This window comes from Bos indicus x Bos taurus, chromosome 21 (assembly GCF_003369695.1).
Source record: "Bos indicus x Bos taurus breed Angus x Brahman F1 hybrid chromosome 21, Bos_hybrid_MaternalHap_v2.0, whole genome shotgun sequence".
NCBI lineage: Eukaryota > Metazoa > Chordata > Mammalia > Artiodactyla > Bovidae > Bos > Bos indicus x Bos taurus.
The window spans coordinates 14,962,124-14,989,312 of NC_040096.1; the positions used below are offsets into that span (position 1 = coordinate 14,962,124).

Sequence of the window (27,189 nt, forward strand, 5' to 3'; positions counted from 1 at the left end):
GGGTTCAATCCCTGGGCCAGGAAGATCCCCTGGAAGAGGGCATGACAACCCACTCCAGTGTTATTGCCTGGAGAATCCCATGGACAGAGGAGCCTGCAGGCTACAGGCCATGGGGTCACACGGAGTCAGACATGACTGAGCAACTGAGCATGCATGCAGATGGTTTCTGATGACTCTCCTAAATTTCATCTCTAACTCACACCCGTCCCAGACCCACCCGGGATGCCCCTTCCTAAGCCTCTGAACATGCTGAGACATCAAAACCAACTCCAGGATGAGCGCCCTGTAGGGGATTCTGTGCTGGCATCTTGGCACTACTCTACTGTCCAGGGCGGGGAACCATCTCCTTAGGATTCCCGTCCCTGCACGACGAGAGCTGGACCAGAGGAAACACAGAAGAGATTCGTAAGTGAGGCAGGGGTCAGATGGTCAGACCTGGGGACAGACAAATGCGGAGGTGCCCAGGAGGAGCCGGTTGGCCCTACCATCGCTGTGTGCACCCACCTTCTTTTCTGACCACCCTGCTGACAACAGAGGCCCTGTGCCCACCTCTACTGACCTGGATGCAGTCTTGCTGACGTCCCTGAGTGCCCCCTTCATCTCACTGAGCAGCCCGCTGGGCACAGCTTCTGGGGAATTTCCCATAAGCCTCAGCCTGCCCACCTGAACTGATACTTCCGGGGGTGTGGTGACTTTTCTCCAGTCCTTCATCTCACTTCTTCCAGATCCCAATTCCCCAACTCTGCCACGCTACATAAGTTCTATTTCCTATACTAAACCCCGTATTTCCAAAAGACGTGTGGGTGCTGTTTTCCTGACCAAACCCTGACAGATATATACGCTCCCAGCCCCCATGTCCTTTCCTTCCACATCTCTTATCTTAGAAATGACAAACTCTATAGAAATGTGATGGTAAATTCTCGACCTCCCCCGTACTCCTGTGTCAAAGCGTCCTCGTCACCATAAGGCTAATAAGGACAGAAACCACTGTGGTTTTGATTCCTGACTTATCCCTAGCTCGAGAGGACAGTACTGAATGAACGAATGAACCCTCAAGGTCCGTTCGTTTTACCACATCCTAAACAACTAAACAACAAAGACAAAACATCTCTCAAACCCTGCCCTAGTTCAAACCACCCCATCCTTTTCTCTTTGGTCCCTCCTGTAGCCTGTGAGGAAAAAGCGATTTGGGACTGGGGTCCTTAGAACCACGTGGACTCAGAGAGTGCTCAGGTAGAAACAGGAAACTGGCCCATCCATGAGGAGCTGGCTTAGAACTCAGACCCCGGGAACTGAGTTCTGACTCTTGTAGCCTTTAGGACTGTGAGGTGATCAGTACCCTTTGAATGAACTGCGTGACTGGTGAGCTCTGTTTAGTTTAATGAGTACTTTGTAATTGGAACCTACACCCAGTCTTAGATTTCTGCTCTGCACCTGGGCTATGGCTCAACTGTATTCCATTTACCATAAGAGGAAACTGCCTGGACTGCCTCTGCTCTGAGATGTGAAAATCCCCTTCTGAAGAGGGTCTTCCCTTGATCGGGCCACGATCGTGGCCCTACTGGAATGGTACAGAAATAAGACGCCTTTATGTCAGTCACTACCCAGTCCATATGGTCCAGGTAAGGCAAACTTGTCCAGGAAGGCACAATCCCATTAATGGTGTGAGTGAACGGCGGGGCCGAGCCATCCTGGGATGTGCAGCCAAGGCATGGGGAGGGGTGAGAGCACAGAGCCAGGGAGAATGGGACAAGAATGGACCCAGGGCAGGCCGGGTGGCTGGACAGAAATGAGGCCCCTGTTGGGCTATAGGTGCTAGGAGAGGGGAGAATGGGCCGGTGACCAGTGGCGATACTGGCTTGCCCTGGTGCCAAGGAGAGATGCTGGAAATGGATGTGCATGCATGCTCAGTTGCTCCATTCCTGTCCGACTCTTTGTGACTCTATGGACTGTGGCCTGGGCTCCTCTATCCATAGGATTCTCCAGGCAAGAAAACTAGAGTGGCTTGCCATGCCCTCCTCCAGAGGATCTTCCTAACCCAGGGATCAAACCCATGTCTCCTGCATTGCAGGTGGATTCTTGATCCACTGGCCACCTGGGAAGCCCCCTGAAAATGGATGGGTCCCTCCCAAAGGACCTAGGCAACTCTGTACTCATTTATTCAGATTAAACCTATTTGAGATGAGCTGTGAAAGAGGCTGGGGAGGAGGTAAGTGCTAGTGATCTGAGTGGGAACTTGGATGGGTTTCCCTCTTGGTTACAAGAGTCAGTTCGACAGGATGAACAGAAAACGCAGGTGGTCCGGAGGCCTAGGGTACAGGCTGGAACATTCCTAGGACCCTGCCCACAGAGAATCCAAGGGTAAATGCTAAGCATAAGTCCGAAGGCAAGGGATGGAAAAGGTCCTTTATTTGGGCCCAGGTGATACAAGAGACGGCAGATTGATCTAGAATCTTCCCTCCTGATGTCCCAGTGTGGTGGAAATAATTATCACGGGGTGCATGATTGGAAGAGAGGACTTTCCAGCACTGGGGCTTCACCCTACGATCCCAAGCGAGCAGGGAGGAGTAGGACAGGCCTTTGCTGATATTGACTGGGCACGCAAGTTAACTGAGACCTGCGAGAGCCCCGATCACTGGAAAGCCTGAAAATACAGAGACAACCTGGGCAGCATGGGCTCAGTGCACAGGAGTCTGAGCAAACTCCAGGAGACAGAGGAGGACTGGGAAGCCTGGTGTGCTGCAGTCCATGGCATCGCAAAGAGTCGGACACGACTGAGCGACTGAACAGCAGCAACCTGGGTATGAGGGAAGGAGAGGCTCGTTGGTGGGGATCTGATTCTCACCCTGTGTGTATACAACAGTCCAGAATGCAGGTGGACCTTGGCAACTGCCTGCCGATGACCACGTCCTGCATAAAGTGGCAGCCCCCCTAGTGCTGTCCTTGGCAGCCCCCAATATATTTAACTATGAAGAAAGCACATTAGGCTCCAGGAAAGGAGTTTACCATTCCTGACCTGGCAAATGTCTGGTTTTCCATCCGCATGGCAAAGGAACGTCTTCCCAGTCTGCCATTCTCTGGGGGAGAAATGATGTGAGAGTTGGAGTCTCTGCCTGGTACCATGTGTGGGTGGCAGGACCAGGCTTTCCTATCCTGAGAGATCTTGTTGATAATTAGATGGCCCCATTGCACACAGAGGAGCTGGCCTGACAAGAATTGGAAGCAGTGCTGGTGACCTGGCGGACAGGGTGGGATTAGCTTGGAAATTCTACGAGAATTTATCCTACAGGCAGACTTGCCCGGGCAGAGAATGATGTAAGTCCAACTCCAGTCACAACAGTGCCTGCAGGAACTAAAGTTTTGCATCCACCTGAATGACCATCAATAGGGGTTGGTTAGATACACTCCAGTAGGCTCACACAATGGAAGATTATGCAGCTGCAAAAAGGTATCAGCATGCTCCTTACACACTAACATGAAAAAAGTCCATGATAAACTATTAACAACAAAAAAACACAAGTAACAAGCTACAGTACAAAACAGATAACCAACAAGGACCTACTGTTCAGCATGCTGCTGCTAAGTCACTTCAGTCGTGTCTGACTCTGTGCGACACCATAGACGGCAGCCCACCAGGCTCCCCCATCCCTGGGATTCTCCAAGCAAGAACACTGGAGTGGGCTGCCATTTCCTTCTCCAATGCATGAAAGTGAAAGTGAAGTTGCTCAGTTGTGTCCAACTCTTAGCAACCCCATGGACTACAGCCCACCAGGCTCGTCCATCCATGGGATTTTCCAGGCAAGAGTACTGGAGTGGGGTGCCATTGCCTTCTCCCACTGTTCAGCATAGAGAACTAAATAGAGGTACATGTTTTCTGTGTACTTTTTCTGTACACTTTACTGAAAATAAACACACTATAAATCATCTATACTTCAATTAAAGATAAACAAACAAGCTATTGAGAAAGTAGCATTGACACATATACATTACTGTGTATAAAACAGATAGCTAGGGAGAACTTGCTGCATAGCACAAGGAGCTCAGCTCGGTGCTCTGTGATGCCTGGGGGGTGGAGTGGGGGTGGAAGGGAGGGGATATATGTACATATATAACTGATTCATGCTATTGTGCAGCAGAGACTAATATAACATTGTAAAGCAATTATCCTCCGATTAAAATGGCAAAAATGATGACAAACAGTAAACAAACAGCTACAGAATAATACCTGGAATGTGCATGAAAACCCAGGAGCATATACAAGAAACTAATAGTAGTAATTACCTACTGGGCAGAGTCGTGGACCAAACAGCAGGTGAACAGGAGAGAGTAATGGAGAGGAGGAGTTCGCACTCCCTCCTGTTTATACTTCCTGGTTCTTGAGCCACACAAATGTACCCGCTATTCAAAAAAATTTAAAAACTCCAGAAGAAGAAATCAACAGAAGAAGAAGAGCACAGTCACTGAAAATTCTACTCTTGTTCTACATCCAGCCATTAATTTAAATTGAGAAATGTTTCTATTCACATGCAATGATGGGGATAAATAATTACAATAAAGCTGGAGACCATAAAAATAGAAAAATGACTCTCTCGAAGCTAGGATTCATTTTCCCATTGATGGAGGAAATCATTAGCATGCTATTTTGACAGCTCATATTACATGTACAAAATATTCCTCGGTAGTGTTTCTGAAGTATCTGGCAAATAAAGTTGTTTTTGTTTGGGCTTTTTCCCTCTGTATTCAATACTGAGGGATCAATTCTACTAATTGCACAAGTAAAACTAATCTCTAGGTTGAAAATGACATTTCTAAAATGGCAACCCACTCCAGTACTCTTGCCTGGAAAATTCCATGGATGGAGGAGCCTGGTAGGCTACAGTCAGTGGGATTGCGAAGAGTCAGACACGACTGAGCAACTTCACTGACTTCACTAAGGGGACAGACAAGGGGGTGATGATGTTCTTTGTATTTTGAGGCTGTGAAAACTTGAATGTTTCTTTCTCAACGTCCTGAAATACTGATGTTGGTTTTCTTTCTGAAATGTATTCAGTTACCAGGGAAAAAGGGCTTCGCTGGTGGCTCAGTGGTAAAGAATCCACCTGCCAACACAGGAGACGTAGGTTCGATCCCTGGGTTGGGAAGATCCCCAAAGGAGGGCATGACAACCCACTCCAGCATTCTTGCCTGGGAAACCCCATGGACAGAGGAGCCTGGCGGGCTACAGTCCATGGGGTCTCAAAGAGTCGAACAGGACTTAGCGACTAAACAACAACAGCCAGGAAGTAACGGCAATTTCTATGAAAGGTAGGACCTGAGTCCTGTAGTTCAGAAGGGGGCCAGCCAGGGCGAGTGCTGACACACGCAGCGTCCGGCCCTGCTTCTGCCTGATGCCCGAGGTGGCAGAGGCCAGGGACGGTACAACAGCTGGGATGTCTTCCTTTGAATGATAACACACTCCCATGTGTCCTAGACTTTCATGGGATCTTTTTATGATTCAGCGAAGTTCCTCAGACCTTCTCCTGTCATTTATTACTGTCTTTTTGCAACTTAGAATCTCTTCACCTCACTGGCCCAACCCCAGCCGGTATTTGCAGGTGAAGACCTCAGAGCCTGTTGCAAAGAGCATCAGCAAGCAACCCATGTGCCTCTAGGCAAATGGGAAATTGAAACACGGCAAGAAGAAACGCACTTGCTTGTTCCCTGGCAGGGTCACTGGCTGAAGGATAACGGCCACGGAGGAAAAACTCTGTGATGAAAGCGAGACCTCCATCCACGCTTCACCGCGGTAACCTGCATCCCGTCAGAGCCTTAATGATCTCCTGCTGAGGGGCAGGGAAAGGGTTGCACTTTGGGGAGCACCAGGCTCACTCTCTGCTCTGGCATCCGAGGGGGAGGTGTGGGCAGAGAGGAGGGGAAGGATGGAGCTGCAGCTCAGACGGATACAGGCTCCTCCCTCTAGATTCTCCTCTTTCCTGACTCCAAACCAAAGCTTTGCCCATGTCACCAGGTTCAAGCCTCCCCACCATCCTGTGCTCATATTCATGCCATACTCAGGTGCCCTCCCATCCTATCCTCCAGGCAAACACCTACGCGTTCCCCATGGATGAAGGCCAGCCCTGAGACCTGCTGTTCTGAACAAGGAGCCCCCTGCACGCATCCAAAATGGGTAGCCACATCCCCTCCCTGCCATAGCACCTACTTGAGCTCCATTCAAACCAGTGCTCAATAAATCCCTGTGGCCTGGAGCGGGGCACAGATGAGTCGTCTATCCTTAGCCCTCCACAAGCTGCTGTGCCGGACTTGTACTGCCTTTGAACATTCCACTGGTGGCTGACAGAAACCTTTTTCTAAGTCAATTATTCAGTACATCAGAAGGATACAACTTCCAGCAGTCAATCAGCAGCTCCCAACATGCTTTCTGTTGGAATAATTACTTCTGAGAGTGAAAGGGACAGAAACAATCTGGACAATATATTCCTGCCAAAGGAAGCTTAGAAAATTAAGTTGCCATCTTTTCCGTCACCCCTCCTGGGCACGTGCAATGAGAATTAGAAATTGTATATTAAATGCAATTCTGGAAACTTCCATTGCTATCACTCAAGGAGAAATGAGATCAGACAATAAAAAACAAAACCTCAAACCAGGGCAGGAAGGAAAGTCTCATATCAGGAAACCACTAACAGAACCAGATCTCCTAACAATCAGAGTGATTTCGTCGGTGATTTATTCACGTCTAATCGAGTTAGGGGGGATTTTCACAAGCCTGGATGGAAGCTGTCAAGTGGGGAAAGACAAGCACAGATGAGGTATTCGGTATTGAAATCTACAGTGGCCAGCCTACCTGCCTGCCAGTTGTGGTATTACCACCTGAGTTTCTCTGGGGCATGCTGAGGTTGGCACAGTCTCCAGCCAGGCATGCAGGAAGCCCAGGGCCTTTATCAGAGCTGTGGCTAACACTGGGAGTGCAAGGGTCCACAGCAGAACCTCATCTATGGATGTGGGTGCCTAGTGATGGGCAAGTGATGGAGATGCAGGTGAACATGGGCCGTGCGGTCTGGTGGAGGGGGGCCACCCTGCTGGGAGAGCAGGTGTTGAGGCTTCTGAGGGGACTGGCGGGGGGCGGGGAGCGGGGTGGTCAGTGCAGCCTCGGAAGCAGGGAGGAGGTGCGAGGAGGCTTCTCAGCTGTGGATAAGGATGTGTTAAGGACTGTCAAGGGCTTAGGGGAAGACCTGCCCTGATAAATAGCATGCACAGAGGTCCAGAGGTGAAAGAGAGCTGGGAACGCAGGGGGCACCCCAAGAAGCCTGACTGCGTCAGCGGTTCTTCAAGAGTGGGGTGGAGTGGGGAGGCTGAGGTTGGAGAGGCAGCAGGGTCAGATTGTGAAGGCACAACCCCGACTGCGGGGCGCACACGTGGAAAGCTCCTTTGAGCTGGCGGAAAAGGCAGGCATACTAAAGAGAGAAGTCAGAGGGCCGGGGAAGACAGTGAGACTGCCGTGCAGCAGACCCTGCGTTCCAATGCCGGCGCCCCCACGGTCTATGTGACCTTGGGCAAGGATTCCTCTGTAATCAGGGGATAACACCTCCTTCCAAGGTTGTTGTGAGGATGAGTGAGACAATACACACGGGACTGGGGGTACAGGTGACGGAATGGCTGTGCCCACACTGGGAAAGGACTCCAGCGGATGCAGGTGGAAAAAATACGAAAGGGGGAAAGAGGGATGAAGAAACCTCTAGCTTGAGGAAGAGTTTTCGGAGGGAGCTTGCAGACAAGAAGGGGCGAGGAAGAGGGAGTAAACATCCCAGGAATATAATCCACCCTTTTGGCATTTTCTCAAAATTCTTGAAAGTATTTTGAAATTGCTTTTTGCTCCTTTTTGGTTGACAGCCTGAGATTCCTCTGATCTGGGACCACGAGTGACCTGTGAAAGGCCCTGTCACCTGGCCCACACAGGCTCTCAGAGGAGCTTGCCAGTGTTGCAAGTTTCAGGGTTGTGGTTATTTTTAGGGCTGAACTGTCACAAAAGCCCCTTTCCAGGGTACGCATAGCTCTGTGACCCGAAAGCCCTCGTCCACCCACTGGAAGACGAGGCATCCAGAGACCTGCCTCTGTGGGGGGAGTGTGACTCCCACCCTAGCCCTGGGACTTTCTCATTCTCTGCCTGGTCATTGCAGGGGGGTATCACCTCTCTGCATTGCCTGCCCCCCAGCAGACAATATGAGGCCTCTCGTACTGTCAAGAAGAGGCAGGTGTCTGGGGAATAAATGATATATGTCCAGAGGGAATTGGAGATGCTTGCCCTCTGTTGATAATTGCATTCCACAGCTTGCTGCTTCAGCAGCCAGAAGCAAACCCGGGCCTGATTAAGCTCTTATTCAATAAGCCCCTCGTCCTGGGAAGAACAAGAGACACACATTTTTTAGACCTTTTTTTGGTCAGAGAATGCTCTGGAACAGACTGCTTTGGTCTCAGGACACAAGCCTATACTGAATCAATGTCATTCTCATCACAGCACAGTAACCAAACTTGATTTATAATATAGCTTTTAGATATTAAAGTGTTAATGAAATTGTTGTCATGAAAAAGAATAGCTTGTACTTTTATTTTAACCATTCTCAAGGTCCCATCTCTTTTTAAAAATTCATTTCTACCCACTTAAGGAAACTGCCTTATCATCTACTTTAAAAAAATCAGTCCTTGCCCCCTCCACCCGAGGGTGATTTATTTTCTCTATAGAAAAATGTTAATAACTGGCCAAGAATCTAAATGTTAAATGTAAGGAAAAATGAGGTCTTTGGAAGTGAAAACAAATGATACAGTTTTCTTCCTTCAAAGAAATAGCTGCTCCCAAAAGACAGACAGTAAGTAAAGGGGAGAAACAAATGATGTCAACTCTAAGTTCCTTGAAAGCAGCCACTCAAGCCATCTTGTCTTTCTTTCCATCTCTGCATCTCCAGACATTTACAGAACACTTGTGGGCGCCAGGGCTCACTTAGGAAACTCACAGGTCAGGGCAGATGACAAACCCTTTTAACAGATCACTGCAGTGAAATGAGAAAGGTGCCTCCAGGAGAGACAGGTACCAAGACTGCAGAGGCAAGAAGCTCAAAGATAAAGGACGGCAGGGATGGTTTCACAGAGAAGGGGGCATTTGAGTAGGGTACTGATGGGTGAGTAGGAGTTGTCAGACTGGAGGAAGAAGTAGGAAAAGACACAAGTTGTATGGGGAAAGTGGAATACCCAACCTGAAAGGAAGCACAGCTGAAGAGCATGGTGGAGGAAAGAGTGCCTAGACATTATCTTCTAACTGATCAGAAAGGGTCCGATGCAGTGTTACTTAGGAGCTGAACAACTGGCAGTCCAGTGGTTAGGACTCTGTGGTCTCACTGCTGGGCCTGGGTTCAGCCCCTAGTCTGGGAACTAAGATCCTGCCAGCCATGTGGCATGGCTGAAAACAAAACAATGAAATTCATTCTAGAATGCAAGGATGGTCCAATATTAGGAAACATATTTATACATCATGCTATGGACAGCAAGGAGATCAAACAATCAACACTAAATATTCATTAGAAGGACTGATGCTGAAGCTCCAATATTTTGACCACCTGATGCAAAGAGCGGGGTGTGGACGCAGAAGGGCAGGTACAAGGTGGGATCAGCAGGACTAGGTAACCAGTCCCGTAGTCTCAGGTTTTCATGCAGAGAGTGTGGAAAGTTGCATGCAGGTTAAGAATCAACTGTATAATTCATGTTGAGAAGGAAAAACCCCCAAAACAAATACAAGAACAAAAAAGCAAACCAAAAGAAATGGTAGTGGCAAGATGGAAAAAGGTGGGAGGCATCTAGCTGAGAAGATAAAGGCAAAGGAAATCGAATACAGAAGATGTTGAATTAGCATTGCATAGTCTCAGGTACGGAAGAGGTCTTCCCGGATAAATGGTTCTAACCTTTCTTTCCATACTTCTGTTGATGGGGAACTCATTACCTCTGGTGTCATCATATTCCTAGCTTTGAACCATAATCTTTTCCTCTGGATCCATACAGCTTCCTTTGAATGTTTACTCTCTGTTAAAATTGCTCAATGACACTTTTTGGAAACCTATTTGATTTAGCACGAAGCAGCTGGATGGCCTGGCAGGCCTCCCATCCTTCTGATGGAGAATTCTCCACCAGAGCAAGGCACAGGCTGAGACAATTCACAAGGCAGGGACACAAACCACAGGACACATGTGGTTGCCCACTCTTACCCCTGACCTGGGGTTTTAAGCTACTCTGGCTGTCTGTGCTCCCCTGCCCCATCCCATCCCATCAGAAAATCAGCAATACCGTGCTGTTGCAGCCAGCAAAGCAGGCAGACAGGTAGGTGATGCCGTCCGCCCCGCACACTGGAGTGAAGGAATCGGTTTGGCATTCACAGTTTTTATTGCAGGACGAGTAGGGGTCCAGGGCCGAGCCAGGCGTTGAGCTGGAACAGAGAGGACAGGTGGAATCCATCAGAGAAAGGTCGTCTTCTTCTGGATCCCCATTGACAGCCCCCTGCCCTCTGGGGTCACAGTGGCCACTGTGGCCATGGTAAAGGGAAGGAAGGACGCTGGTGTTTGGACTGTGCGTGGATATACAGAGGATGCCTTGGCCAGTGTGCTTCCATCCTGCCTGTCTGACCTCGCAGGGTGGCAGACAAGCCTGGCTCGGTCTGACTTAATGTCACGAGAAAGCCTGGTGGCCTGCTTGGAGGAGGAGACTTGTGTGGAGAGGAACTGGTATCCTGCGGCCCAACCATGCTGCAGCCCTGATGCTCCAGACTGGACTCCCGGGTAGATGCAGAGGCTCACGTAGAAAAAGGAACAGCCATTGGTACTGGATTTTCCAGGCAAGAGTACTGGAGTGGGGTGCCATTGCCTTCTCCAACGGGATATATAAGGACTCTCCAAAATGCCTTCTAAGGACAGGACTCATTCAGCTTCAGTTCAAAGTCTTGGGATAATAGATAGGAAATAAGATGTCCTGTAAGAGCTAAATTCCTTCCTTTCTTCCCTCCCTTCTCTCCTCCTCACCCCCCACACTTAACATGGGTTGGACCCTGAGATTACTATGTGAGTCTAAGGATAGCTTCTTATTGTTTAAGGAACTGTTGAAGTCTCTTCTATTTTATGGACTTCCTTGGTGACTCAGACTGTAAGAATCCACACGCAATGCAAGAGACCTGGGTTCGACCCCTGGGTTGGGAAGATCTGGAGAAGGAAATGGCAACCCATTCCAGCATTCTTGCCTGGAGAACCCCCATGGACAGAGGAGCCTGGCGGGCTATAATCCTTGGGATTGCAGAGTCAGACACGACTGAGCTACTAACACACATGCATACTTCTCTCTTGTATTATAAGCTGAATTTTAAAATAAAACCTATTTTTAATTTTCTATCTTCACCTAATTCCTAAAATCAAATGCCAAACATAGGCACTTGAGTCCTCTGGGGAGTGAGCGTCTGCCTGTCTCCCCAGTGCTCCCCTGGCCATCCTGGGAGACAGCCTTTAAATGGAATTCTGTCCTCTCCACCCAGAAGGTTCACATATATCCTTCAACACTGGGTGGAAGATGCAGAGGCATCATCAACTTCCAGGTCAGGGTCACTAGGGATGAAGCAGGCTCCATTAACCTACCCCGGAGAGAGGGTCTTGGCATCACTGGGCAGGCATGGGATGGTGGGGCGGGTGTGTGTGTATGTGTGTGTGTGTGTGACCTTTCTGAGACTTACGAGTTTCCATAGGGAACAGTAACCCCAGCCACGGGGCCTGTGTCACAGCCCAGGAAGAGGAAGGAGACGTAGCAAGCGGTGGACACCAGGTTGACGAGCATGGCCATCCGAATGGCCCCAAGGGCAGACAGGCTGAGCTTCTTCACCAGGAGACCGCCCAGGAAGATGCCCAGACAGGCACACGGGATCGCAGTCATCCCTGGAGCAGAGCAGAGGGGCGGGAACCATTAGCCAGGGGAGCAGGGCCAGTCAACGCAGACACTGGGCACCAGCCCCGAGGCTGGGCCCTGCGTGAACAGAATCCCCCGTGACAATACTGCAGTGCCACTTCCTCCCCTGTGCCCCGAAGTCTCTGCTTACAGCCTCATTTCTACCTACCCTCAAGGAGCCCACAGATAACTGGGGGGACACAGGCACATAAAAACTCACAGTGATGAGGCATGTAAGTCATACACCTCTCATGCTAAGCGGGGAACCCTCATGGGAAACAGCCCCAGCTGGTGTGAGAACAACTGACAGACAGGGCAGATGGGCTGAGAAACACACGTGCGTGTTAGCAATGTGCCCTCTGTGTGTTTCCCAGGTGGTGTGGGAAAGAGGGCTCAAGGTCAACTGGGGATTTTCTCTTCTTCAGGCAAAGAAGGGTCTGGAGGTTGTTTAAACAGAGGCCTCAGAACTCACCAACCTAGAGAGAGACAGTGTTTTAACCAGCCCCGCAACTTCTCAGGAAGTAGCACTGATCAAATCAATACATTTTGTAGCTCCTGGTGAGTAATTGGCATACATTTTTATCTCCCTCCCCAACACCTTCTTATAAACAGAGCTATCTGCAAGGCAGCAGGACCATAAACCTGCTATTTCTGATTCTCAGAGACTCAGGGCATCTTAGGAGGACCAAAGGATCCTAGGAGTTCCAATCTCGTTTGGTTTTGTTCTTATTCGTTTCATCTAAACTCAGCTTTAAACTATTGCATGTCATTTATCCACCATGTAGACTGTGCATGGCCAATTTTCCAGTTTAGGCTGCCTCTTGCTTGCCAATCAACAGACCTCTAGGTCAATTGACTACATCAATCAGCTGGTATGTGCTAAAGGAATGCAAATTAATTTTAATATTCGGGTGAGAAAAGCATAATCAGGGAGGCTGAGCTCTGCAAAGAAAATAGCACAAGTCAGATTTTAAGAAAAACACAGTATTTTTGTATTATTTGACGTTCTTGGATTGTCTGCTCTTGGTTCTTTCTCATCCTGGTACAGACATGATCTTCAGGACCTCACCCCTACTTGCCTGTCTCTCCCCCATGCCATAGTGACTCCCCAATCATACCCAATTCTCTTCTCTCCCCCTGGAACAGACCAAATCCATTCAAGCCCCTAGTCTCTGCACTTGCTGATTCTTCTATAACATTCTGTTGTTGTTTTAGTTGCTAAGTCATGTCTGACTCCTTGCGACACTATGGACTGTAGCCCACCAGGCTCCTCTGTCCATGGGATTCTCCAGGAAACAATACTGGAGTGGGTTGCCATTCCCTTCTCCAGGGGATCTTTCAACCCAGGGATCAAACTTGTGTCCCCTGCACTGGCAGGCGAATTCTTTACCGCTGAGCCACCAGGGGAGCTCCCAGGACATTCTTACCCTATGCCTTTACCTGGCTGGGCCCTATCCTCACAGGGAGCCCGGGCCACCCCACCTAGAGCGATCCAGCAGCCCGTCTGAGGTTCCTTACTGTTTCCTGCCACGTTTCATTGTTTGCATGGCTCTCCTCATTATGGAAGCTGTTTATTTATGGAAGAAATTATGACATTTCTGGTTTTCCGGTTTCTTGTTCTCTCTCCCCCTCCTAAGATGCAGCTTCCCCAAGGACCGTTCCATCCTGTTCAGTGCCTGGGCACTTGGGAACTATTTTCTGGATGAACGAAAGAGTGAGCAGATTGCATCTGTGTCAGTGAACACTGATGACCACAGCCCACGCCCGGAGAGCAGGCTGTGTTCCGTTCCATTTTCCATCAAAGGCGGCGGGGAGCAGCCCCTGGTGATGATGGTAACTATGGCAATAACAGGCTTTGGGCACCTTCTCTCCAAGCCATCATCCACCTCCCCTCTCCCTCCCTGATGTGTATGAAGCCTTAGCATGCGGGCGGTTATCAGAACTTCCCCCAAAACTCCATCCTCATTACCTTAACCTATGCAGATTGAGTCCTTTTTATCTTCATGCATAAATCAAGGCCATCAGCCCTTAATCATCTGTGCTGCTCTTCTCGGAACTCTGCCCCATCTACTGATGACTTTGCGGGTGGCCCAGAGACAGCACTGATGGCCCGGGATGATGGCAGGGGATTCCTCCCCGAGGTCTGCGGGAGCTACTGATGAAGGCCTCTGGGACACGAGCCTTGCCCTAGGCTTCTGTGGCCTCTCTCTGTCCCCTCAGGGCCCCCTGTCAGCCCCTCCCGCAGCCAACCCTCCAGATGCCATGGGCAGGGCACAGGGAGAGGGTACATGTCCTGCCTGCCTGGACTGCCAGACGGACGGACAGACCGACAGATGGCCACCAGGCTGCCTCTCCCTGGGCCAAGTGCTCTAACAGACAGAGTCACTGAGACAGAGACAGATGTAGGAAAGCGAGATTGATTTTTGCCTTCTGCCCTGAAGACTATTGATTTGTTGATAGGAAACTCTAGGAATCTGTTCTGAACTAGAACAGAGCCCCAACTTTGAAGCAAATGTAATCAAAATGTAAGAAGCTGCAGTCAAGAAATCAGGAAGTAAGAAAGAAAGTCTTTGGGTGCTGGAGGGCTAAACCAGAGAGATCGTAGGCATAAAGGAGAAGTTATAACTTTAATTACAGAGACACTTATTTAAAAAATATAAATTTATTTATTTTAATTGGAGGCTAATTACTTTACAATATTGTATTGGTTTTGCCATACATCAACATGAATCTGCCATGGGTGTACACGTGTTCCCCTTCCTGAACCCCCCTCTCACCTCCCTCCCCATACCATCCCTCTGGGTCTACAGAGACACTTTTTACCCTATCTCTGTCAAATGGGTACTAAGGGCTGACTGCATTTTGCTAATATCTCTTGGAAGAAAGTACTTATAAAAGAGTGGATGGTAAAGAGTTATTAGTAAGAAAAAGGAAAACATCAGCTTTGTGCTGCTCTGGCAGCCCCCAGGGAGAGGTGCTGGGGTCTGGCCACATCCTTGTTGGTAGGGTTTTAATTTTTTTTTTTTAACTTGATACCTTATGTTCTGTGACATGCACAAGATTAAGGGAACCTGATGACTTGTTGCACCTGTACACATCCTTGTATTAAAACATTTCCAGCAGCCTCAGGGGTTCCCTGCTGTCCTCATTCTTCCAAAGTCCAAGAGTAACTATCATTCTGGCCTCTATTACTTTAATTAATTTTTCCATTAAAAAAAGTATTTATTTTCCTTATTTTGGGTTGCACTGGGTCTCTGCTGCTGCATGGCGTTCTCCAGTTGCAGAGAGTGGGAGGCTGCTCCCTACCTGTGGTGTACAGGCTTCTCACTGCAGTGGCTCCCCTTGCAGCAGATCACAGGCTCTGGGTTCACAAGCTTCCACAGTTGTGGCTCCAGGGCTCTAGCATGTGGCCTCAGCAGTTGTGGTGCACAGGCTTAAAGCTGCTGCACAGCATGTGCAATCTTCCTGGACCAGGGATCAAACCCAGGTCCCCTGCATCTGCAGGTGGACTCATCCATCGTACCAACAGGGAAGTCAAACTTTTCCTCTTTCTAACTCTTATTAATATGATTCTTTTGAGTCTGACATATTTTGGCTGTCCCAGATCCATCCACATGGAAGTATATATACAAGCTCTTGCTTTCTTATGCTGTGTGGCAGTCCACTGTATGAATATTCTATAATTTATTTACCCATTCTACTAACTGATAGATATTTGGACTGTTTCCAGTTTGGGGGTTTATGCATAAGGCTGTTTTAGATAGTCACCTATGTGTATATTATGTTTAGTTATGAAGTTCTGTCCAACTATTGTGACCCCATGGACTGTACCCCGCCAGGCTCCTCTGTCCATGAGATTCTACCAGGCAAGAATACTGGAGTGGGTTGCCATTTCCTTCTCCAGGGGATCTTCCCAACCCAGAATCGAACCCAGGTCTCCTGCATTGAAGGCAGATTCTTTCCCAACTGAGCTATAAGGGAAGCCCTACTGTTACCTAAGCATATATAAATAAGTGGACTTAAACACTCATTTCTGTTGGGTTATACCCAGAAGTGGAATGTTGGATCCCAGAGTAAGCATATGCTTTCAGCTTTCGTAGGCACTGCCAAAGAATTTTTCTCACCAGCAGCATACGAGAGTTCCAGTGGCTCCACCTTCTCACCAATGCTTGGTGCTGTTGGTCTGGTGGACGTGGACTAGCATTTCATTGTTCACGTGTGTTTTCCTGGTGACTCATGTAGGGTCAGCACCCTCACATGGGTTTACTGGCCAGTTTGTACAGGAAACATTAAAGGAGAAGATCAGAAAATATCACCTTGCCCATTCCTCTCAGGACATGACCTACTCCTACTTCAGTTCAGTTCAGTTGAGTCCCTCAGTCGTGTCTGACTCTTTGCGACCCCATGAATTGCAGCACACCAGGCCTCCCTGTCCATCACCAACTCCTGGAGTTCACTCAAACTCATGTTCATCGAGTCAGCGATGCCACCAGCCATCTCATCCTCTGTCGTCCCTTTCTCCTCCCAGCATCAGGCTCTTTTCCAATGAGTTAACTCTTCACATGAGGTGGCCAAAGTACTGGAGTTTCAGCTCTAGCATCAGTCCTTCCAATGAACACCCAGGACTGATCTCCTTCAGAATGGACTGGTTGGATCTCCTTGCAGTCCAAGGGACTCTCAAGCGACTTCTCCAACACCACAGTTCAAAAGTATCAATTCTTCGGCACTTAGCCTTCTTCACAGTCCAACTCTCACATCCATACATGACCACTGGAAAAACCATAGCCTTGACTAGATGGACCTTTGTTGGCAAAGTAATGTCTCTGCTTTTTAATATGCTGTCTAGGTTGGTCATAACTTTCCTTCCAAGGAGTAAGCTTCTTTTAATTTTATGGCTGCAGTCACCGTCTACAATGATTTTGGAGCCCCCAAAAATAAAGTCTGACACTGTTTCCATTGTTTCCCCATCTATTTCCTATGAAGTGATGGGATCAGATGCCATGATCTTAGTTTTCTGAATGTCGAGCTTTAAGCCAACTTTTTCACTATCCACTTTCACTTTCATCAAGAGGCTTTTTAGTTCCTCTTCACTTTCTGCCATGAGAGTGGTGTCATCTGCATATCTGAGGTTATTGATATTTCTCCTGGCAATCTTGATTCCAGCTTGTGCTTCTTCCAGCCCAGCGTTTCTCATGATGTACTCTGCATATAAGTTAAATAAGCAGGGTGACAATATACAGCCTTGATGTACTCCTTTTTCTATTTGGAACCAGTCTGTTGTTCCATGTCCAGTTCTAACTGTTGCTTCCTGATCTGCATATAGGTTTCTCAAGAGGCAGGTCAGGTGGTCTAGTATTCCCATCTCTTTCAGAATTTTCCACAGTTTATTGTGATCCACACAGTCAAAGGTTTTGGCATAGTCAAGAAAGCAGAAATAGATGTTTTTCTGGAACTCTCTTGCTTTTTCCATGATCCAGCGGATGCTGGCAATTTGATCTCTGGTTCCTCTGCCTTTTCTAAAACCAGCTTGAACATCAGGAAGTTCATGGTTCACATATTGCTGAAGCCTGGCTTGGAGAATTTTGAGCATTACTTTACTAGCGTGTGAGATGAGTGCAATTGTGTGGTAGTTTGAACATTCTTCAGCATTGCCTTTCTTTGAGGTTGGAATGAAAACTGACCTTTTCCAGTCCTGTGGCCACTGCTGAGTTTTCCAAATTTGCTGGCATATTGAGTGCAGCACTTTCATAGCATCATCTTTCAGGATTTGAAATAGCTCCACTGGAATTCCATCACCTCCACTAGCTTTATTCGTCATGATGCTTTCTAAGGTCCACTTGACTTCACATTCCAGGATGTCTGGCTCTAGGTGAGTGATCACACCATCCTGATTATCTTGGTTGTGAAGATCTTTTTTGTACAGTTCTTCTGTGTATTCTTGCCACCTCTGCCTCTTCTTAATATCTTCTGCTTCTGTTAGGTCCATACCATTTCTGTCCTTTATCGAGCCCATCTTTGCATGAAATGTTCCTTTGGTATCTCTGATTTTCTTGAAGAGATCCCTAGTCTTTCCCATTCTGTTGTTTTCCTCTATTTCTTTGCATTGATCGCTGAAGAAGGCTTTCTTATCTCTTCTTGCTATTCTTTGGAACTCAGCATTCAGATGCTTATATCTTTCCTTTTCTCCTTTGCTTTTCACTTCTCTTCTTTTCACAGCTTTTTGTAAGGCCTCCCCAAACAGCCATTTTGCTTTTTTGCATTTCTTTTCCATGGGGATGGTCTTGATCCCTGTCTCCTGTACAATGTCATGAACCTCTGTCCATAGTTCATCAGGCACTCTATCTATCAGATCTAGGCCCTTAAATCTATTTCTCACTTCCACTGTATAATCATAAGGGATTTAAGTCATACCTGAATGGTCTAGTGGTTTTCTGCCAGGGGCGGAGCCTGGCAGTTTTCCCTACTTTCCAGAAGATAATTCCATGGGGAGGGAGTGGTCTCAACTTTCAGACTGGACTTGTCACATTCTCAGGGATCATCCTCATATCTCTTTCTTTCTCTGTACTTTCTGAAACAGATGAGCTCTTCCATCAAACACTGTCTACCGCATTCCCTCTCTTTTCTGCACATCGCCTCTGCTGGCTCTTTCCCCTCTGCTTAGATACCTGCTCAAGTCCTTCCTGCCACAATAGCAACTGTGTCTTAGCAACAGTACCATTACTCCAATCCCTTGACGGCAACACACATCACCCACCATGTCTCCACTCCTTCCTTCCACTGCTAAGCTTGGGAAAGTGCCATGCAGTCACCGGGTATTCTTTCCCTCCTCTGGGCTGCTCCTCACACCACAGCACAGGCTCACCCGGTGCAGCTTCAAAGACACAGCCCTGACATAGGCTGAAAGACATCCTGCTTCTTGAAGGGACCCAAGGCATGTGAGGTTGCATCACACATGGACACTCTCACTGCTGATGGCTTCTTTCTTGGAGTCATCTCTTCCTTGATGCCCCGTGATGCACGAGTTTCTTTGCGGAGATGCTTCTGTGGCCTCCTCTATTTCCTCATGGGTGGTGTTTCACTCTTCTATTTCTACACAATATCCTTCTGTAAATTCCACTCCCGTGTCCTCAGTGACCATGCACACACTGATGCAATCCACATCTCCCTCTCCAGTCCTCAACCACGCACAGGACATCACGTGGATACATCACGGCCATCTCACACTCAAAACTTCACATCTGAACTCACAGCCTTCCCTACAGATCTGATTCTTTTCTGATACTTTCAGGCTTCACAAATGGTACCACCCCCTGTCTGAGCCAGAAACCTGGAAGTCATTTTTGACCCTTCCCTCTCCTTGTGCTGTGAGATCACGTTCCCTATCAGGTATAAGTAATCCTGCTTCTCATGAGTGGAAACTGGTTCTCTTTAGCAGGCCAACTCCAAAGGACTGGAGGCAGATGTCTGTGGTTTACTGTTGAGAAGATTGGTAAGGCCACACTTGAGCTCGGGGAGCAGGAGTGTTATGATCTATTTTATATCTGCCATGGGCACAAAAACGGAGGAGAGCAAATGGCTTCTAACCTCTATATCTGTTGACCGTGGTTTCATGTTGCTGAGAATATTCTTGCTTTTTTAAGCTCCTGATCAAACCCTACAGGATTGGCCAAAAAGTTCATTTGGGTTTTTCCATCACATCTTATGGACAGAACGATCTTTTTGGTCAACCCAGTACTAATCTTTCAAGATCCATCTTGATTCCCCTCTTTGTTCATCACATCTTCCCCCTAATTCTCCAGTTTACACCAATTTATGGACTTCCTGGCCTGTCACAATGCTTCCTATGCACATTTTATATTTTAGCTCTTTATTATCATGAACTTTAAGCAACTGCTTCAAGCGGGTAAATCTTACTCCAAGTAAATACTCTGAAATTCTTCTGCACACAGACCACATGTATATTCTGCTACAGGAGCAGCACGGTCTGGGATGTTTGACTGGTCTCAGTCAATGCTTATGGTATTACAAGCACTGGCAGCCTCCCTGTGTGGGGCAGGGGCAGGTGGGTGACACAGACTCACCTAGCAGCTGGTTGGCAGAAGAGGTGGTGAGGTTAAACTGCTGCTCCAGATACTTTCCCAAGAAGGCAGCGAAGCCAGCCACCACTGCAATCTCCATGCAGGCGGCCAGGATGATACAGGTAAACACAGGGTTTGAGAGCAGGTGCTTGGTGACCTTGGGGATCACTGCAGGGAGAGAAGCAGATGACCAAGGTCATAGATACTGCACTCCCAGGCCTTCTGCCTCCGAGGTCCCACTTCGACCCATCCCAGTAAACAGCACCTGGTTGCTTAGGCCGAGGCCTATAATCTGTAAGTCAGCCATAATTGTGAAAACTCTGGCTTCAAAATACACGCTAATATTTTCTCAAGTAAACTGAAAACTACTAAAGCAGGAAAAACCACACAATGTCTTTTTTTTTTTTTAACAGCACACTGGAAACACTATTTTATAAGCCTTTCAAAAATTTTTATTTCTATCCAACATATAGAAAGAGGCATTTGGGGTTTGTTTCGTAAAAGGTAAAATATAACTTAATTATATATTATAAATATATTATAAATGCATTAATTATGTTACATCAGTATATCTAAGTTATATATGGATACATTATATTTTATTTTCGTGGGCTCTGAAATCACTGTGGATGATGACTGCAGCCATGAAATTTAAAGAAGCTTGCTCCTTGGAAGAAAAGCTGTAACAAACCTAGACAGTATATTAAAAAGCAGAAACATCACTTTGCCGACAAGGTCCCTATAGTCAAAGCTATGGTTTTTCTAGTAGTCATGTATGGATGTGAGAGTTGGACCATAAAGTAGGCTGAGTACCGAAGAATTGATGCTTTCTAATTGTGGTCCTGGAGAAGACTCTTGAGAGTCCCTTGGATTGCCAAGAGGTCAATCCAGTCAATTCTAAAGGAAATCAACCCTGAATATTCACTGGAAGAACTGATGCTAAAGCTGAACCTCCAGTACTTTGGCCACCTGATGCTAAGAGCCGACTCGTTGGAAAAGACCCTGATGCTGAGAAAGACTGAAGGCAGGAGGAGAACGGGATGACAGAGGATGAGATGGTTGGATGGCATCACTGACTCAGTGGACACGAGTCTGAGTAAATTCCAGGAGACAGAGACAAACAGGGAAGTCGGATGTGTTACAGTGCATGAGGCTGCAAAGAGTTGGACATGACTTAGTGACTGAACGACAACAAAGTGGATATATCAATATACCTGTGATAAATATTTATAACTGCATGTGTTAAGAAAATATAATCTTTCTTTCAACAACTCATTTTATTTTTTATTTTACATTGGAGTATAGTTGATTTAAAATACTGTGTTAGTTTCAAGTATACAGCAAAGTAATTCAGTTATACATATACATGTATCTATTCTTTTAAAGATATGTTTAATTTTAACAGTTTCAAGAAAAATGAAATGTTAGTGTATGCATGTGCTTTTCTTAGTCACTCATTTGTGTCCAACTCTTTGTGACCCCATGGACTGTAGTCTCCCATGCTCCTCTGTCCATGGAATTTCCCAGGCAAGAATACTGAAGTGGGTTGCCATTTCCTACTCTAGTGAATATTCCCGACCCAGGAATCGAACCTGAGTCGCTTGCATCTCCTGTGATGGCAGACAGATTCTTTACTACTATGCCACCCGGGAAGCCCAGTGTATGTATATGCATATATATGTGTGTGTGTGTGGGTGTATTTCACATATATGTGTCTGTATGTATGTGTATATATATAATCCAACCTCTATCCTGCCCTTCCTTCTCACAACCATAGGTACCTGGCCACGCTTCCATGATCTCTCACATGGGGAAAACCAGGGTCTTCTTTACTACTTTTACTCTTGATCCAATACAGCCCTTCCCTCTACAGTAGCCAGGGGGACCAGCTGTAATCATTTTCCTATTCAGAACTCCAGAATGGCCCAAATCCACACATGGCACGATGGCCCACCGTCTGCCCCTTGGCTGTCTGATCACACTTCTGATCACGCCCCATCCTCGCTCTGGCCCCACCCCAGCTGGACCTGGTCCTCCCCACCCAAGTCTGTGCACTGGGGGGTCTTCCCTCCATTGGGATGCACTGGTCCCAGATCTTTGCTCCATCTGTTCCTCCTTCCTCTGGTGGTCTTTCCTCATCACTCAAGGCAACCTAGAAGCTGCCCTGGTGCTCAGGGTTCAGATGAGGATTAATGGTAGGCAAAAATACTTTGTGGCTTGTTTACCACTTTAATTACCAATGGAACCGAAGCAGGTTTTTGTTGAGCTGGTTCGTTTCAATCTTATTGTATTATACTCTGTTTTTTAAGTATGTGGTTTCATAAACCACTGGGATTTCACTTTAATTCTGCGCTTTTACAAGTGAGAGATTTGGTATTCTTAATCCTTTGAAAGTAATCACGTTATTTGGATATTTTCAGCCATTAGAATTCTTGGTACAGGGTCTTTGACCAGATCTCTTCAGCTGTGGAGTGATGACATGTCCTGGCAGTATGCAAGGGAGTCTGGGGATACCAGGACGTACCTATCATTTCAATATTTATTCTATTATTCAGATGTATACTTAGTAAAAAAAAAAAGTTAAATAAAACTGATAAATCAAGTGTTTGGTTTCATGGCTACGATAACTTAGGATGATGCTAGGTTAAAACAAGTAGATTTAGGACTTCCCTGGTGGTCCAGTGGTTAAGAATCTCCCTGCCAGTGCAGGGAACATGGGTTCAATCCCTGGTCTGGGGAGATCCCACATACTGTGGAGCAGCTAAGCCCATGCACCCTAACTACTGAGCCCACGCTCTAGAGCCCCTGCTCTGCAAAGGGAGAAGCCATTGCAATGAGAAGCTACATATCACAATAAAGAGTAGCCTCTGCTTGCCACAACTAGAAGAAAAACAACCAGATTTACAGTTACTAAAAGAGAAGTCATGTAAATAATGGTACAGCTGGTAAGGAGGTAAGGCAGAAATGTGTAAAAGTGGTATACCAGTGACAAGTTAGGGGACCTCTGTTCTCCCATAATCATAATAATGTGGAACACTTGGCTCATGGTATACTCGATCCCACCTGTGTGAACAGAAAAAGATAAAAGAGAGTTCCAAATGAAGCAGGTAACATCCCAAGTCTAGGAAAAACCAATCAGGGCCCATGGTCATACAAAATAAGCAGGTGAGCTGTGTCTAGAACTGCTCACCAAGGTGATGAATTAGCCAGCTGTCCTAAAGAAGAGAGCTAATTACACAGGCTCAATCTCATCTCCTAGGAGACAAAACCTCTAAATGGCCCAACTAATTAGAATAAAATAATAATAGAAGATACATAAGTTTTTAATAATGTTAACAGACATGCTCAATTAATCAAAATGACAGAACAATGGGTCAGAGACTGGCAGATACATACAACTTAAAACTTATCATTTCTGGGAAAGATACCAAGTTTCAAAAATGAAAATCTATCTATAAGACAGGGACTTAAGGAGCCTTTGACATAATGAAAGGAACTTAGTTATTGGAATGGACTGAGCCAAATGATTGGAGGCTCAGAATCACCATGCACTGAGCAATCCAATTCTATATTCCAGGCGAGAAGCAATCAGACAATAACCGGAGCTGGTGGCCTCAGCTGTTCTGCAGTTGTTTCAGAAAGTGAAGTCACTCAGTCGTGTCTGACTCTTTGAGATCCCATGGACTCCTCCGTTCGTGGGATTCTCCAGGCAAGAATACTGGAGTGGGTTGCCATTTCCTTCTCCAGAAGATCTTCCCGACCCAGGAATCGAACCTGGGTCTCCCGTATTGCAGGCAGACGCTTTACCCTCTGAGAAACTACTAAAACCTTAGGAAGGCAACTCTTGGATTAAATAAATGCATGCACACACGTGCACAAAACAAAAACTTTAAAAAGGGTGTTGGTGGTTCAGCTGTGTCTGACTCTGCTGCCCCATGGACTTAAATCACCAGCCTCCCATGCCTATGGGATTTTCCAGGCAAGAATACTGGAGTGGGTTGCCATTTTCTACTCTAGGGGATCTTCCCAACCCAGGGGTCACACCTGCATCTCTTCCATCTCCTGTATTGGCAGGTGGATTCTTTACCCCTAGCACCACCTGGGAAACCCTTTAAAAAGAGTATGAAGAAGAATAAAGATAAGGGAAAACAACTTTGAATCCATGGTATTCATACAGCTACTTTATTCACATACCTACTTTACTGCAAGTGCACAGGCCTTTATGAGTGTGTTTTGTTCACCTTTTACATGATTTCAAACATTTATAATAATCTTTTTTCAAAAATGTCATTTTGAATAATTGTCTAGAAGAGGTTACACTTAAAATCTGTGTTTAAACGTTGGAAAATTTCCCTTTGTTAAATCCTCATTGTTAAGTATTGTACAAATATTTAGAGCAATGTTGATTGCGTAATGTTTAAAAATGTGCACTGTTCAACAAAAATAAGAGATTAGGCATAAACAGAAGGTAACGAGGTAAGTATATGTCTTCATGAACAAAAACCCCTGGGATGTTAAGACTCCATCATCATAAATCACTGCTAACGAGTGAAGGCTGGTTTAACACATTGTGATGGTACAATGCATCTGTGACAAGGGATGGGTTGATTATGTCAAAAAGTACCAAGCCTCACAGAGAGTGGTATGGATTACATGAACAACCACAGTGCTTCCTTGTAATAAATGAATTTGGAAGCCCCCAGCTGTTCATGTTTTGGCAGGTAATAACACTGTTGCTCCATCACTGTAGTCTTTCGGCATTAAGATATCTAAACTCTGGAAATACTGTTGACAATCAGTAAGCAGGTTGGTGACATTCTACGAAAACCACCATTTGCCATATTTTTATTGGAGGCTTCACTTTCCTTGTTACTGTGAAAATTCTTTAGATCTGGGGACTTCCAAAGAAAAAGCACCACGGCCACACTTGTTCACAAATACTGCCACTGAGCTGACACCATCAATATCCAACTGTGTTCTCTGGCTCAAAAATGACACCAATGAGAATTCAAGTTTGATCACATTATCTATTTGATGTTGTTCACTTGCAAAGTTGTGTCCAACTCTTTGTGACTCCATTGACTGCAGTACACCAGACTTCCCTGCCCTTCACCATCTCCTGGAGTTTGCTCAAACTCATGTCCGTTGAGTCAGCAATGCCATCCAACCATCTCATCCTCTGTCATCCCCTTCTCCTCCCACCTTCAGTCTTTCCCAGCATCAGGATCTTTTCCAAAGAGTTGGCTCTCCACATCAGGTGGCCAAGGTACTGGAGCTTCAGCATCAGTCCTTCCAGTGAATATTTAGGACTGATTTCCTTTAGGATTGACTGGTTTGATCTCCTTGCAGTCCAAGGGACCATAAAGAGCCTTCTCCAGCACCACAGTTCGAAAGCATCAATTCTTTGGTGCTCAACCTTCTTTATGATCCAAGTCTCACATCCATACAGGACTACTGGAAAGATCATAGCTTTAACTAGACAGATCTTTGTCAGCAAAGTGATGTCTCTACCTTTTAATACTCGGTCTAGCTTTACTTCCAAGGAGCAAGGGTCTTTTAATTTAGTGTCTGCAGTCACTGACCACAGTGATTTTGGAGCCCAAGAAAATAAAGTCTGTCACTGTTTCCACTGTTTGCCCATATATTTTCCATGAAGTGATGGGACCAGATGCCATGATCTTAGTTTTCTGAATGTTGAGTTTTAAGCCAACTTTTTCACAGCCTTCCTATTTTCTTTTCCTTGATCATGGCCATCATGGTTTACCTGGGGACAAGGAGGGCGCTTCTCAACAAAGACAACTCTAGCTAATGGAACACTTTCATACTTCAGCAAGCATTTTAATTATTCCAGAGATAATTCCATTTCAGTAGGAAGGATTTCTTGTCAAGATAGGAGCCTGCCTGCTTTTGTCTTAATATCGAATGACTAATTTTGCCTCGAATTAGATGTGAAAATCATTAAGTTTGAGAATTATCTAACTGGAGGCCCAGGGAAGACTGACTGAGACTTATTTGTATAAAGGACAATCTTTTTTTCCCATCTACCTGACCGACTTGCCCCTAGAAACGACAGCTTCCTCTCATGTTTGGCTATTTTCCTCCTAGGTTCTTCCTCCCTTTCTGGGTTTTATTGCAATGACCTGTAGTGCTCTCAAAGAAGATTCCTTTTCAAAGGCTTAGTCTACCCTCCAGAGCCCCAACTTAAGGGGTATTAATTAGCTTGATCTTAGGGCTATTCCCAGTCTTCCAGGCTTTTCCATGCAAATGAAGTGTTAAGCCCACAAAACTTGTAACTTTCCAAGGTGGCAGCTGCTAATGAGGTGGCCTAGACTGGTGAACTGAGGCCACACCAGGCTGCCAAACACCTACAGACTCCCGCAGCCATTTGCCTCCCACCTTCTGATTTAGACTCAGAGGTTGGGAGCTGGCGTGGGAGGCAGGTGGGCCTGTATCACGCAGCTTCACAGCTGGGGAAACCTTTTCACCTCTCATCAGGGGCTGAGTGCTGCTACTGGCGGAATGATTCAAAGTTGGGAAGAGTGACAGGGGAGCCCTCGGTAGGGAAGACAAGTTTTCCACGGCTAGGCTTTGACCACCTGATGCGAGGAGCCGACTCACTGGAGAAGACCCTGATGCTGGGAAAGATCGAGGGCAAGAGGAGAAAGAGGCGACAGAGAACGAGATGGCTGGATGGCCTCACCGATTCAATGGACACGAATTTGAGCAAACTCTGGGATGTAGTGAAGGACAGTGAAGCCTGGCGTGCTGCAGTCCATGGGGTCACAAAGTATCAGACCCGACCTAGCAGTGGAACAGCAACAAGAACAGGCTTCGGAAGGCAGTCCTGTGGGACAGCAGTCCCTAACTCTTTTGGCACTAGGGACCCGTTTCACGGAAGACAATTTTTTCTGGGGTGGGGCGGGGGATGGTTTCAGGATGATTCAAGAACATTACACTTTCGTGTGCTTTATTTCTATTATTATATCAGCTCCACCTCAGATCATCAGGCATTAGATCCTGGAGGTTGGGGACCCCCTGCTCTAGGATGGAGTTTCCTAGAAATCTGTGGGTCCTGCAGGAGGGAGAAAGGCAGATTTGGAGAAGTCCTGAGGATTAACCCTGGCAGAACATGTCCTGTGTGCCAAGGACC

The 27,189-nt window shown here is 46.7% G+C and overlaps 1 protein-coding gene across 2 annotated transcripts in view; it reads right to left on the reverse strand.

Moving 5' to 3' along the window:
- Positions 1-27,189, reverse strand: part of SLCO3A1 (solute carrier organic anion transporter family member 3A1) — a 377,208-nt gene that overhangs the window by 29,422 nt on the left and 320,597 nt on the right. For both annotated transcript variants that reach the window (XM_027520729.1, XM_027520728.1), the window contains exons 5-7: positions 20,043-20,207; positions 11,753-11,951; positions 10,327-10,465 (exon numbers count right to left, since the gene is read on the reverse strand). In XM_027520729.1, coding sequence (XP_027376530.1) covers positions 10,327-10,465; positions 11,753-11,951; positions 20,043-20,207 — 503 coding nt within the window. The remainder of the gene's footprint in view (positions 1-10,326; positions 10,466-11,752; positions 11,952-20,042; positions 20,208-27,189) is intronic.